The 15,018-nt window shown below is 40.4% G+C and overlaps 1 protein-coding gene across 2 annotated transcripts in view; it reads right to left on the reverse strand.

Annotated features, from left to right (window-relative positions):
• NCAM2 (neural cell adhesion molecule 2) overlaps positions 1–15,018 on the reverse strand; it is a 582,026-nt gene that overhangs the window by 173,603 nt on the left and 393,405 nt on the right. For both annotated transcript variants that reach the window (XM_030579736.1, XM_030579747.1), the window contains exon 9: positions 2,212–2,362. In XM_030579736.1, coding sequence (XP_030435596.1) covers positions 2,212–2,362 — 151 coding nt within the window. The remainder of the gene's footprint in view (positions 1–2,211; positions 2,363–15,018) is intronic.

The raw sequence follows: 15,018 nt of genomic DNA on the forward strand, positions 1-15,018 counted from the left end.
CATTTGCTCGTGGACAAGTGTTCCCATGATACAAATCTTCACTACAAATGGCAGTCTAATCAGAATGGGCATGAAGACAGAACTATTCTCTCATCACTAGAGGTATTTTTGTCATGTCATGAATAAGTTTCACTGTTTAGGCAATGTGGAGAAACTTGCACTCCTGCTAGGAGAGAGCACTTGCTTTGGAAATAAATATTGTACTTCAGTTATCAGTCTCACAGAACCATTCTTAAGTATTAGAGTCCCTTACAAAGATTCAAAAAGTAATATAAAAAGTGTAAAGAGTCAATAAAACAATCAACGTGATAGCATTTTCATCGAATCTAATCATATAATGCTATGTGAGGTCAAAACAACAAGTCATGCATTATACATTTGACATGTTGGCATCTTAAATGGTGCTAATATATTAAGTGTCCAGTCCCCACTCCCAGCAAACAAACAAACCAACCCACCAACTACCTGCTGATGGATTCAAAGATTTTTCAATTTGAACAGTAGAAAGTTTTCTGGCATTTCAAATTAGTTTGAGCAGTTAACCACATCCAGATTTAACAGTAAATGTCAATAGATTTTTTATTTTAATACCGTCCGATTAGTTCTATTTAAGTGTTAAAAGTAAATCTACCGTACAACTGCCTCGCATTGAGAAGGAAGACGGTACTACAATTCAATTCAGGGCATCCGCTATCATACTAAAACTCTTACTTTGACAGAAACCTTTGACTACATTATTTCACTGTATTCATCTAGAAATTATGTTATTGTGCCTTTCAGTACTAATTTTGTGCTTCTAATGTGCTCTTAAGTTTCTGTAGCTCATATGCTTCACATAATGCAGCCCATGAACCACTTCTATAATTGGATAACCCTACACTGGACACAGAATATAAAAGCAGAAGTAAAGTTGATTTTTTTAAAAAAAGAGTAGCCACTTTAAAATCTCAATTGAACAACATATTTCATCTCACTGTAGATCTGTATTACAGGAAAACAGACCTTAACTACAGGATTTTAAAGGAACACAGAGTATTCATTTTTTGTTTCTTACACCAGCGACACAGCAAAAGCATTTTAAATTAAAATGTACACAGAGGAATATATTTTCTGTGCACTGAGGGGTAACACTGAGATGTTCAAGGAATGCATCTTTTAAGAGAGTACACTCAAAAACATAAGACTATTTCACAAACCTCAGAAGTCTCCAAATGAATATTGTTCATGAACAACTGCTTTAAAGCTATTTTTCACAATTCAGTTTAAAAGCTTACACACTATTTGTCTAGTTCTATTTGTGTTGGCAAATCTCTCCATCTCCTTCATCCAGCATAAATTACTTGCTCCAATTCTTCAGTCTGAATATTTTTCATTTGTCTTTTTAGACTCACTTCCTATCAAAAAGGTGGCACATGCAGCCTTCTGTGAGATCTCTGTCAATGCTACTTTAGGAGTCACCCAACTGGGATTCAGTAAAAGCAAAGCAATCATTACTCGTCTTGCCTTCCTCCCCACTATAGGCCCAATCTAATTGCTACCAAACTCAATGGAAAGATTCCTATCAAGTTCAGTGGATTTCGGATGAGGCCCAATACACCAATCAGTCTCAGATACTGATGAACAAATATCACTACTGTTGCTTGTGAAGTTTCCACCAAACAAAATTTTGATTGGAAGTGGCAGGATCAGCGGGGTCAGGGGGATTTGTCACATATTTGAACTCCAAGAATGGTTATAACAAAAGCAGAATAGTTGGGGGGAGGGAGGGGAGGAAATAATAGAAAGAGAGGGAGAGAATATTCCAGACATTTTTAGCTTTAGAAACTTCAATTCAGGACTTGGATGCAGCTCAGATGAGTTATTACTTTATTCCCTAAAACATTTGCACCCACTGCTAGTCTCCACCAGTCTGAAAGTCTTGAAAAAGTTACCAAGTTCAGTCATAAGGTGTGGCAGTGAGGGAAGCCACCAATATATCATTATGGGTGAAACTCTGACCCTCATGCAGTTATTGGTAAAAATCTCATTGACTTAACTGGGGCCAGGATTTCATCCTGTGTGTTCAGAATTACTAACTTTGGAAGGACACTCTTTTTTTTAAATTATTCAAGATTAAGCATGAATTACCAGTAAAACCTGATCTTCCATTAAGAATCTATTCTCCTTTCTTTTAAAACAAATTTAAAGAGAAAACAAAATGTTAGAACTTACATTCAATATCAAGGTACATGCTCTTTTGATGCCCACCAATTCTACTTGCAGCTTCACAGTCATATCTCCCTGAATCTGACAACTTCACATCTTTAATATGCAGTGACGATTTTCCATGCCGCCCTTTGACTTCTATACGGCCATCTGGGCTCTGTTTACATTGATTCAAGAAAGAGAAAGGGTTTTATATATAGATATATATAATATGTATTTGTGTATTTGTTTTATATATAAAACACCATTAATAATTATGATTGAATGTACAGTATTTGTTGTGAAAACATCTCACCACGTATGGTGAAATAAATATTAATGACTAAACAATTTCAAAATCTGTCAAATATACAATTGAAAAAAAACTAAAGAAAAGAGAAGTTCTGATTCTAGACTCCATGGTTAAGGGAATAAGTACATGCTTAAAGGAACACTGTCAAGTAGTTAGATCCCAAAAATTATAATTTTAAGATTGATATAATCTGTCTGTTCAATTCTAAAGGGCCTGATTCTGATCTCACACTGTTGTAAATCAGGAGTAACTCCGATCAAGTGAATGGAATTCTACTGGTTTAAACATTGTAAATAAGATTACAGTGTCTTTCTCTGTTCGCTTTCATATCAGTGAGAAATTGAAAAATCCAAAAATGAAAAAGCAGCTATTGATAGCTTTCTTTTTCTTTTTCTTCTAGAAGCACAAATTAACTGAGAAACCACAGTCTGGAAACACTCCTGGAACCACTGGATTTCATTGGTGATACGTAATATAACATAAAAATATAACATAGAAGAAAACTGTGATAAACAAACACACACACAGACACACATTGGCTTCTGCTTTACCAGGAAAAAAAGTTCAATTTTGCCAGCTTGGGGGTGGTGGAGGATATATTGGTGGTGGGCATAACAGGTAGGAAGAGAAATAAAATTTACAAGCCTATAAGAGTATGAAAAATAAAATAGATATTGAAAAAAGTATTTAAGTACTTGTCATTTTAACATGGTCCAGAGGAATGAGCAAAAGGTTAGGAGTTTGGAACTTCTCAATTCTAATCCTCGCTCTGCAGTTTATTTGCTTTACAACCATCAGCAACTCACTTCACCTCTTTGCCTCAGTTCTTTCTTCTGTAAAATGGGGACATGATACCTACCTCTCAGGAATGTTGTCAGGAGTAATTAGTTAATGCTTGTACAATACTTTAAACATCTAAAGCACTCTGAGGTCCCATCCTGTAAAACCTGTCTGGCTTTACTGCTTATTACCATAAGGGTTCCTATTGTGGCTGCTAGTGTTTGAAGGATTTTACCTCATGTCTGTATGATTATTTTCTGAATTAATGAAGGAAAATGACATGAAAATCAGTTCACAGAATTGTTCACATCAACACAATATCAACAATGTATATGCCGGAATCATCATATAAAGAAACCTGTGGTCCTGATCCTACATCAGAATCCAATAGGACAGACCTCATTTCCCGTGCAAAGTCCCATCGATCTCAATAGGATTCTGCATTCTACTATTGCAAGGGTTTGCAATAGTAGATGCCAGCACAAGAATATGTCCTAAAATCCCTCAAACTGATAGAAATAAAACAAGATCACTATCTCCTACTATGTCGAACTTAAATGCTGTAAAATATATTAATCAAATGCATATCCTCAAGTCATCAGGAACATTCATACAAATGTCAGAATTTACAGTCACTAGTGAACAACTACTAGACTAAAAGATCTTGATACATCATGTTTTGCGTAGATTTTTTTGTTTATTTGTTTGTTGTAGCCTTTTTAAATTTTGCTTTTAAAATAATTTTATTTATTTATTTGCAGGTCTGGTGTGTTTTCAATTTTTGTTTTAATATTTGTTAAAGTTGATGGCTGTTGTTACTTGTTTAGATGCTGCTTGACTGGTTCTACTTTAAAAAGTGAAATAAGCAAATGGATAATTCTACATCAAGTTTGTTCCTGTTTAAAAAAGAAACTGAAGCAAAAGTGTTTTAGCAGTTTCACAATACATTCAGTGACTCCTCATTCTGATTTTACCTTGAGAACTGCAATTGGATCATATTGGGTAACATTTAAAATTGTTATCAGAGACTTCCTATACTGAAATGAGCTTATGACTAGAGAATGTAACTTTAAGTTAAAAAAGTCAGAGACACAATAGAGAGTAGTTAACAGCACTATCCATTCATTAACAACTATCATCATACAGGAATAAGGTAGTTCAACAGAAAGGAGAAAAATGATCTGATTGATGCACAGGATGTAAGACCTGATGTTAGGGTTAATACCAGGGGGCAACATTCTTGTTCAGGACCATGCAGCTCTGATTGATATACAGGTCTCATCAGTAAACATGTATCTACTTAGTTCTGCTAAACATACACTAATACATTTGTTCCTTAGAAGAATCTAAATCTCTCCTTTCAAATACAGCAATGCAGAGTACTGAGAGATGGCATAAGAAAAATACTGCTTTTGGACTGTTGGTTTACTGAAGCCCTGCAAAAATAACATTTTTTTCTTAAAGTTCCACTTAAACTATGATGAAAGACCTTTCTATTGTACTGTGCAATAAATTCTCCCCGAAAAATTGTAATGTGTTATATTATCTCTATACAAATATATCTGCTGAAATTATTTTACTGTCTGACTTTTACAAACAGATTGGGGCAATGGTTTCCTGTTTCCAAAAATGGCCATTACCACATCTTTTGGGGGAAAGGTGGAAAAAAGCCTAAGTAAACAATTACAGAATTAAAATGTTCAGAACAGAAGTTCATCCATCAGTTGGTTTGTGCCCTGAAGAGTGGGGCGTTGTATCCCTTCCAATTCTTGGGGTTTTTATTTTATTTATAATACTATCTAATGGAACTGTGAATGTTTCCATTATTCATATAAATCATAGAACCATAGAAGATTGGGATGGAAGAGCCCTCAGGAGGTCATCTAGTCCAATCCCCTGCTCAAAGCAGGACCAACACCAACCAAATCATCCCAGCAGAGCTTTGTCAAGCTGGGCCTTAAAAACCTCTCAGGATGGAGAATCCACCACCTCAAGTAACCCATGCCAGTGCTTCACCACCCTCCTCATGAAAAAATGTTTCCTAATATCCAACCTAGACCTCCCGCACTGCAACTTGAGACCACTGCTCTTTGTTCTGTCATCTGCCAACACCAAGAACAGCCAAGTTCCATCCTATTTGGAATCCCTCTTCAGGTAGTTGGAGGCTGCTATCAAATCCCCCCTCACTCTTCTCTTCTTCAGACTAAACAAGCCCAGTTCTCTCAGCCTCTCCTCGTAAGTCATGTGCCCCAGCCAATCCCTTTTGTTTATTTATGATCACATACAAAAGTGAAGATGTTTTTATTAAGTAGCAGTACAATAGCTTTATTAAAAAAGACGGTTACTCACCTTTGTAACTGTTGTTCTTCGAGATGTGTTGCTTATATCCATTCCAGTTAGGTGTGCGCGCGCCGCGTGCACGTTCGTCGGAGAAACTTTTACCCTAGCAACCCAGGCGGGTCGGCTGGGCGCCCCCTGGAGTGGAGCCGCTATGGCACTCAATATATATCCCAGCCGACCCGGCCACCCTTCAGTTCCTTCTTGCCTGCTACTCTGACAGTGGGGAAGGAGGGTGGGTTTGGAATGGATATGAGCAACACATCTCGAAGAACAACAGTTACAAAGGTGAGTAACCATCTTTTCTTCTTCGAGTGATTTATCCATTCCAGTTAGGTGATTCCCAAGCCTTACCTAGGCGGTGGGGTCGGAGTGAGATGTGGCGGTATTTAGAACTGCTACGCCAAAGGCCGCATCATCTCTTGATTGTCTGACTAGCGCATAGTGTGCGGTGAATGTGTGGACCGATGACCAGGTCGCTGCATGGCATATCTCCTGGATAGGCACGTGCGCCAGGAAGGCTGCCGACTATGCCTGAGCTCTCATGGAATGTGCCGTGAGGTGGCCAGAGGGGACACGAGCTAGGTCGTAGCATGCACAAATCCATGCAGTCACCCAGGAGGAGATCCTCTGAGAGGAGATTGGTTGACCCCTCATCCGTTCTGCAACCGCCACAAACAGCTGAGGGGACTTCCGGAATGGCTTTGTTCGCTCAATGTAGAAGGCGAGCGCTCTGTGTACATCTAAGGAGTGTAGCTGCTGTTCTCTCCGAGAAGAGTGGGGCTTCGGGAAGAAGACCGGGAGGAAGATGTCCTGGTTGGTATGGAAGGCAGACACAACCTTAGGGAGGAACGTCGGGTGGGGTCGCAGGTGTACTTTGTCCTTATGGAAGATGGTGTAGGGTGGGTCCACTGTGAGGGCTCTCAGCTCGGAGACCCGTCTGGCCGATGTAATGGCCACCAAGAAGGCCTTCTTCCAAGACAGGTACGTGAGCGAGCAAGTCACTAGTGGTTCAAATGGCGGGAGCGTGAGCCTGTTTAGGACCAAGTTAAGGTCCCAGGTAGGAGCGGGGAGGTGTGCGGGGGGGTAGAGACACTCCAGGCCTTTAACAAATCTGGCGACTAGGGGGTGAGAGAATACAGAGCGGCCACCATCCCCTGGTCGAAAGGCGGATATGGCCGCTAAGTGCACCTTTAAGGAGGATGACGCCAGGCCCTGCTGCTTAAGGTGCCAGAGGTAGTCTAGGACCGTGGGAATCGGGGTCTGCATAGGGTTCACCCCCTGAGTAGCACACCAGCAGGAGAAGCGCTTCCACTTGGCCCTGTACGTTGAGCGAGTGGAGGGCTTCCTGCTGTTAAGGAGGTTATGCTGGACCGGTGCGGAGCAGCTGAGCTCTGCCGCGTTCAGCCATGCAGGAGCCACGCCATGAGGTGCAGGGCTCGTAGGTCCGCGTGACAGAGCCTGCCGTGATCCTGCGTGATCAGGTCTGGGTGGAGAGGAAGGGTGGAATTGGAGGGTCCACAGACAGGTCCAGCAAGGCGGTGAACCAGTGCTGTCTGGGCCACGCAGGTGCGATCAGGATTAGATGCCCCTTGTCCCTGCGTAGTTTCAACAGGACTCTGTGCACCAGAGGGAACGGAGAGAAGGCATACAGTAGGTTGTGGGACCATGGTAGGAGGAATGAGTCCGTGATCGACCCGGGAGAAAGGCCGTGAAAGGAGCAAAACTCCTGGCACTTCCTGTTGGACTTGGTCGCAAAGAGGTCGATGTGGGGAAATCCCCACCTCTGGAAGATGGAATGGATGACATCTGGTCTGATTGACCATTCATGGCATAGGAAGGATCGGATGAGTCTGTCCGCCAGTGTGTTCTTGACCCCTGGGAGGAAGGATGCCACCAGATCTATCGACTGGGCTATGCAGAAGTCCTGGAGTCGATTGGCTTCCTGACATAGGGGAGACGAACGGGTTCCCCCGTGTTTGTTGATATAGTACATGGCCGTTGTGTTGTCCGTGAGTACGGAAACACAACGGCCGTGCAGACGTCGTTGAAGCGCCTGGCAGGCGAGGCGGACTGCCCTCAACTCCCAGACATTTATGTGGAGTGACAGCTCTGGGGACGACCAGAGGCCCTGGGTACGCAGGTGCCCTAGGTGAGCCCCCCACCCCAGGGATGATGCATCAGTTGTTAGAGTCATCGACGGTGGCTGCGGTTGGAACGGCATCCCCGCGCATACTAGGGATGGGGTCAGCCACCAGTCGAGGGAGCGGAGAGGGTCAGGGGGGACTGTCATCAATATATCTAGGTGGTCCCTGCCCGGACGGAATAACGGAATGAAGCCACGTTTGGAAGGGCCTCATTCGGAGCCTGGCATGCTTCGTCACGTAAGTCCATGCGGCCATATGCACTAGTAGTGCAAGGCAGGTGCGAGCCGAGGTGATTGGGGAGGCCTGCAAGCTCCATATGATCAAGACGATAGTCTGGAAGCGGGGCTGAGGTAAGTATGCCCTGGCCTGAGTAGAGTCCAGGGTCGTGCCTATGAAGTCCAACCTCTGTGTGGGGACCAGGCTGGATTTCTCGGCATTGAGAAGCAGGCCTAGCTGGGAAAAAAGGTCCGTAACCACCTCGACATGTCGCAGCACCTGTGACTGGGAGGACCCCTTTAGGAGCCAGTCGTCGAGGTACGGGAACACGTGGATTTCCCGCCGACGGAGGTGGGCGGCCACAACGGCCATGCACTTGGTGAACACCCTCGGGGCTGTGGAGAGGCCGAAGGGTAGGACTGCGAACTGGAAGTGCTGATGTCTGACCGTGAAACGAAGGTACTTCCTGTGCGGTGGAAAGATGGCGATATGGAAGTACGCGTCCTTCATGTCGAGGGCGGCATACCAGTCTCCAGGATCCAGGGATGGGATAATGGTTCCCAGGGAGATCATGTGGAACTTCAACTTGAGCATCCATTTGTTGAGGCCTCGCAGGTCTAGGATGGGTCTGAGACCTCCCTTGGACTTGGGGATCAGAAAATATCGGGAGTAGAACCCCTTGCCTCTCTCGCCTAGGAGGTACCTCCTCTATAGCTCCTGTTGCGAGGAGAGAACGAACCTCCTGCAGAAGGGTTTGCTATAACTACTATATACAACGATAGCTAAATGAGCTGCTAGGGAGTGTGGAGGTCAGCGAAGCCGCGCTCCACAGTTCCAATGACCGACACGGGCGGTAAGAAGGAACTGAAGGGTGGCCGGGTCGGCTGGGATATATTGGGCGCCATAGCGGCGCCACTCGAGGGGGCGCCCAGCCGACCCGCCTGGGTTGCTAGGGTAAAAGTTTCTCCGACGAACGTGCACGCGGCGCGCGCACACCTAACTGGAATGGATATGAGCAATCACTCGAAGAAGAAGTAGTAGTGCTACTCCTTTCCACCTGCCAAAGTTGAAATTAGGGATCAGTGCGTAACAAAGAGCCAAAATGAGGGAAAAGAAAAAAAAATTGTCACAGAGGAAACTTAAGATGGTATCTGATTTATTCCTTTAGTGTAAATAACTCTTACAGTAACTTTGGTTTCCTGATTTTTTATTTTGGAAGTAAACAGATTGTAATAATGTTTCACATTACATATGTCCAGTGTAGGTCTCTTTGGGACTAAAATGAATGATGTTCCTCAAAATGAGAAGTATGACTATTCAATACAGAAAATATTTCTGCAAAGTGTTAGAATAATCCCAATGAATCCAAAACATATGTTCTTGAAATCAACTGGAACTTTGCCTAACGTCTTCAGGTTTCTCTATGTATTTATGGCATCACGGTTTCAGAAATGGAAAATAGATTACACACACCCACCCCTCAGATCAGCATTATATCCAATGATAAACATTAAAAAGGAAACATTTAATTTAGCATAAAGTTAGTTTCATTGTAATATTTTTCTGTAATTAGACTGTAATGCCATGGCAGGATATTTTGTGTTCATACATTATAGTGATTATCACCACAGAAGTATATAATAAATAAAGCAAATATTTTCTTTATAAATGTTGACCACCATACCTCATTGTTCTAAGTTTGAGATGAATTTTCAGATCCATTTTTACTTTGTTAGAAGAGTAAGAAGTTACGACTATCTCCAAACTACCAGAAATGGTCAGCAAGGACATATCTCCTTATCAAATTCTAAATAAATGTAATAGTTCAAATTCTTCTCTCTGCTACACCTGTGCAAACCCACTATAGTCAATTGGTTAAACAGGCACAACTGAGAGCAGAATTTACCCAGATATGGATAACTAATCAAGATATTACAACATTTTGCAATGCTAGGACTAGCAACAGGGTCATCAAAACTAACTACCTACAAAAGTGAATATTCTACTCTGATATTCTACTGCTCTGATATTCAGGCCCTCTATCGTACGCAATGAGACGCATAAGACCATTTGAATAATAGTGAAATGCCTTTTTTTCCACCTCAGTCGGCTTTATCAGGGATTACTTTGTTTACTTTTCCTTTATAAGTCATCAGTGCAGGTTTATTAGATTTAGAAAGGATATAGGTGGAGGAAATAAAAATGTTTTGGGAATATACAGTACTTCATGAATAAACTGATATGTCTTTTTTTAAACATTTCTATTTATTAATATTCATTGATACAATTTGATAATTAGAAAATATATATTATAGTGTCTCGTTTACTGCTATTTCAATTCCATTGTGTTTTTCAGGAAATTAATGGCCAAATCTTTAGGCCTAGAATAGTTGTAAAAGATGCTTTTATATCACTGCTACCAACCAAAATCAGTTTACTCTCAGTTTATTGATGTTTTAATGTACAAATTAAATACCGTGTCTCCTATGAAAACAGTCAGAATTTGTCCAGAGATACGACATTAATACCACAGCTATCTCCTATACTTAGTTCAGAGAAAATCTATGTGGTAGCTGAGATAATTATGCAGTAACCGTTGTCAAATGATAACTTTAATATGACCACTGTACTTTGTATTTCTTAAACAGATGAGGGTGAAAGTCATCCCCATTTGAATTAATACTGTGGCCAACAGCAATCAGTTCTACAATTCAATGCTGTAATAGTAAACTCTTATCTAGAGGATCTTAAAAGCTAAGTTGGGGCACACATTATCAAAATCAGCGAGATACTAAACCACAACTTATTAATTAGCCCATAGATGAACATAAACTCAGTCTGGCACTTTCCAGGAAGCAAATGCAAGCTGTAAAATGTTCATAATGATCAGCAACAGATTACGACATAGCAGTAACATTTCCGATTGCTGAAAATGGTAGGTTCTGTTCTCAGGATAATTATAATTGCTTTTTGTATAGCCTCTTTCATAAAAGTAGCATAACATTTAATTGTTATCCAAAGTTCTTCTCCCATATAAAACCTAGTAGATGAGGCGGAACCCTAATATATGTATTTAAAAAAAATTGTATTCATTCCAGTTCTCTGGGATCACCAGAGGAGCACAGAGTGCAAGTGATCACAGAAAAAGCAGTTCAGATAATCCCATTATCTATCTAGGTTTTTATACAGATGCTCATCACTGTGTTATCTTTCTGGATGGTTTCCAGGGCTTGAACACCTCAGACCCCCAGATAATTATGTAGAGGAACTATCCTGCTGGGCTTGTCTGACCCCAATACCCATACACAGCCACAGCAGCATGGCTGGATTAGTCAATACATATGGTGACGCACAAGTGTAGGTTGACAACCCAAATGTGAGCGCTCAGCCTGTGGGAGGATGTCATCAAGAACACACAGGAGAGGAATGCTGATTTAAGCAGCATTAAGTTTACTGTATAACCCCTTTTAATGTGGTGTTCAACAGTTTTTGGATGGGAATGTACTGTCTAGTGTAGTTCCTCCCAGTCTCTTCTCCTCTACTCCAGGCCAGAACGCCTGCTAAAAGTAATTTTAAAATTGATGTAGTAAAAACTGGGATAATTCAGACAAGGGAACCCATTCTGTGGCATTGGCAACATTGGAGTTTCATCCACTTATGGGTGGTCACAGTATGGTCCTATGACCTTATACAATAATTCTGACTATATTTCCAAAATCTTGATCTATGACACTTTCAAAATGTAGTCAAGTAGGACTAGAAGCTAATGATCTGATAAATGAAAGTTCAATGAAGCAATCCATCCCAAGAAATCTGACTGAAACATATTCAGTGAACTGGAAAGTTTAACCTCTCACAGCATGACAGCCCTAGCATTTTGAATAGTGATAGCAATCTAATTCCATCAGCCTTATTCACAAAGACCTAGAGATTAAATATTCAAGGTACAATAAACTGTCAAGAACAAAATGAAATTGTTCTTTATAGATGCTGAAGTGAGCTCAAAGTTAATAACAGTGTAGAGCCATGATAAAAAAAAATATTTCCAAACAGAAATCAAGTTGAGAGATTCTCTACATAAATACAATACCCTTGCCTCAAAATTCAGTTCACCCCTAGTGAATTCTATCAAATACTTTAAAACGATGACATCAGTGTGGTTACCTGCTTATCTGTGGGCTCTGCAATTTCTTTATTACTTGTATTGCTTTATATATCATCTGTTACCTGAATTTTCCTTTTGTGATCCCTGGAATTTCCTCCTGATATTTGATGCCCCATGTAAGCAATTATTGGCAGGCTGCTGGTTGGAAAACATCTTCCAAAGGTCCAAAGAGAGCAGTGGGGTTGATGAGAACCTCATATCTAAGGGTTCCAGAGAAGACATGCCTCTTTCAGAAGTCTCGAGGAAATTGCTAAAAGAAGAATATCCAGGGAAAGAAAATAGCAGCTTGTGGTGTAAACCAACTTTTTGGACTAATCATGTGCTCTGATACAGAGAATGTCTCCAGGGGCATGATTCCAGTGATGTTACAGATTCAAGTGTATAATTTTTCAGTTGTTTTGTGTTGGTGAATAGTGCACATTGAGAAGATGGTTGGAAACATTTTTCTTTTCTTCTTGCTTTACAATTGTAACAGGCTGCAACTGGTATGAATTGGGGGCACAGTTGTTGGTTGAGTCTAATTGATTAAATCCTTCTCTGACTCCCAACTGTAGGATTACTGGACCAAATGAGAAGGCATTGTCTATTTGCCAGAATGTGCATTTTGAGTTGGCTGGGAGTAGTGTGGCAGGTGAGAACAGCTGCATGAAATGGTGACTGGATTGTGGCTGGTCTTTGATAGTATCATTTGTCTGGTGAGAGCAGCTGTGACATTTTGCTGATTATCTTCTCTCCTATAGAGCTCAATGATTGTGCATTTGGCTGTGAAGGGATCTATTTTATATTATTGAAGGACAAGTACAAGATGTCTAATAAAATTCCTACATTTAACATCTAGACTGGTTGAAATTACTTCATTTGTTCTCATATCAGAGTTTAAAACTTGCTTTTATGACTAAAGTATTATGACTCCCCATATCATTGTATTAGATTTCAGTGCCTGTCACTGTATAGAGACACCAGGCATTTCTCACTGACAACTTGCACCTTCTGTGAAATGCTTCAGTGTTTTTTAGATACAAAATATGCCAGGTTCCAGTTACCAAAATGATAAGGGAACATGGGTCTAGTATTTAAAACTTTTTTTTTCTTAAATACATTTCCATAATTGTCCTGAAAACACACAAAAACCTCTGCAGCACTTGCAATATATCTGGTCTGTATTCCTCCAAAGTAGCGGTCACAGATGTCAACAGTAGCAGAGCCCAAACAAGAAGACACTTTAACTTTATGCTTAGTTCTTCATTCTTTTATTTTCTGCATGCAGTCAGATGGTTCCTAATTATAAAAGCAAGGACGCATTATTATATAGTCTACTGATCTTTTGAACATATGATATTGAATTTTCAAGAAGAGGCACAGTAACTGAAGTTGATGAACAGAATTATCCTTGGAATTTCATGAAACACAACCATTGTAAGGAAACTTGCTGCTATCAGTTGCTGCTGAATTGTCATCCATGAAAGAGCAAAAAGTTCAAACCAGACACTTGTGAGTCATTCAGTCTGAAGCATTTCAACCAGCAAATATAGTATGGCCCAGTAAGCTGGTCCTTGAAGTAACAAGGTAGAAGAGAAGAGTTGCCAACTGAGTTGAAAGTACTGGATTAGGATAAAATTCCAGAAGTCTAACAAAAATAGGTGACAAACAATTCCTAGTCTGAGAATCTACCTTTGATGATGAGAAAAGGCTGTCATTCATAACAGCCATCAGCATGCAGAAGCTGATGGAAGCTCCCTTCTGGATGGTATATTCACAACATTTCCCATACTCTTCAGGTAAATTTATTCTAACAGCAGAAAATTCCAGAGTATTGCTATGTGTTTATGCCTTAATGTCCAGTGAATCAGAATAATGTTACAGCAGAGTCTTGGACTTGAATGATTTTTATTGAAGACCTTGGGAGTCATCTAGAACAGGAGCTGGTTTATTATAAATTTCAAGCAGGTAGCAATCATTGCCGCATGCTACAAATTTCTGAAGGGATTGAAATCTGCTTATTCCACATGGAAGAACTTATTCTGACTAAGCCATTAACTGAAGGTCTACAGTGTAGTACATACGAAGTAATGAAAAACTAGTCTTGAAGTAAAAGGCATTTTGTTGCTTTGACTTTCTTTCCATCTGCAGACATAGCGGCTACTTTCAATGAACTCAAAGTGGAAATGCAAGCAGGTACTATACAGATTTTTATAATTCAGGAAAATGATATTCTTGAGAGCTCCAGATGGGCATTTAAGAAATGACAACACTATACAAACTATATAAACCTTTATTGCTTCCTGCTGGTGTTTACTTGCAACATTTTAGCTGGTGAGTAGTCAGGTGACACAGCACGCTCCACATACCAAAATCAAACACTACAGCATAAAACAGAAGGTTGGGTTGCTGTTCTTAGAAGAGCTCACTTTGGTTTGCTTGTAATCATGAAGGCATGTGAAAGGGAAATGATGAAGGAAGAACATTCTGATCATTCAAAATCATCTCCTATAAAGGTGAAAATCACTAAGGAGAAATGGTTGACGACTAATAATGATGAGCATATTATCAGCATGCAATAAAATCTTACAGAAAAGCTGGGCAAAACATGCCTCTGTGGTAATAAAAAGGGAAAAATAAAAACAAAGAATTAAATAAAAATTTTCAATCAACTGCATTTCGTTATTAGAGGCTCCATTCTTGAAATAAAAATTTTTATTCAAATAGATGTCAGTTCTACAGAGCAGGATGAGCACAATTTACAGGAGTAAGATCATAAAACATAAGTTTTATCTAATACAGACCTTATTTAGTACAGCCATAAAAAATAATAGTTTGACCACAGAACCACATCTAATCTTAAAGGCAGTTACTGAGATAAGATACTCCAGCTACAA

Source organism: Gopherus evgoodei, chromosome 1 (assembly GCF_007399415.2).
Source record: "Gopherus evgoodei ecotype Sinaloan lineage chromosome 1, rGopEvg1_v1.p, whole genome shotgun sequence".
NCBI lineage: Eukaryota > Metazoa > Chordata > Testudines > Testudinidae > Gopherus > Gopherus evgoodei.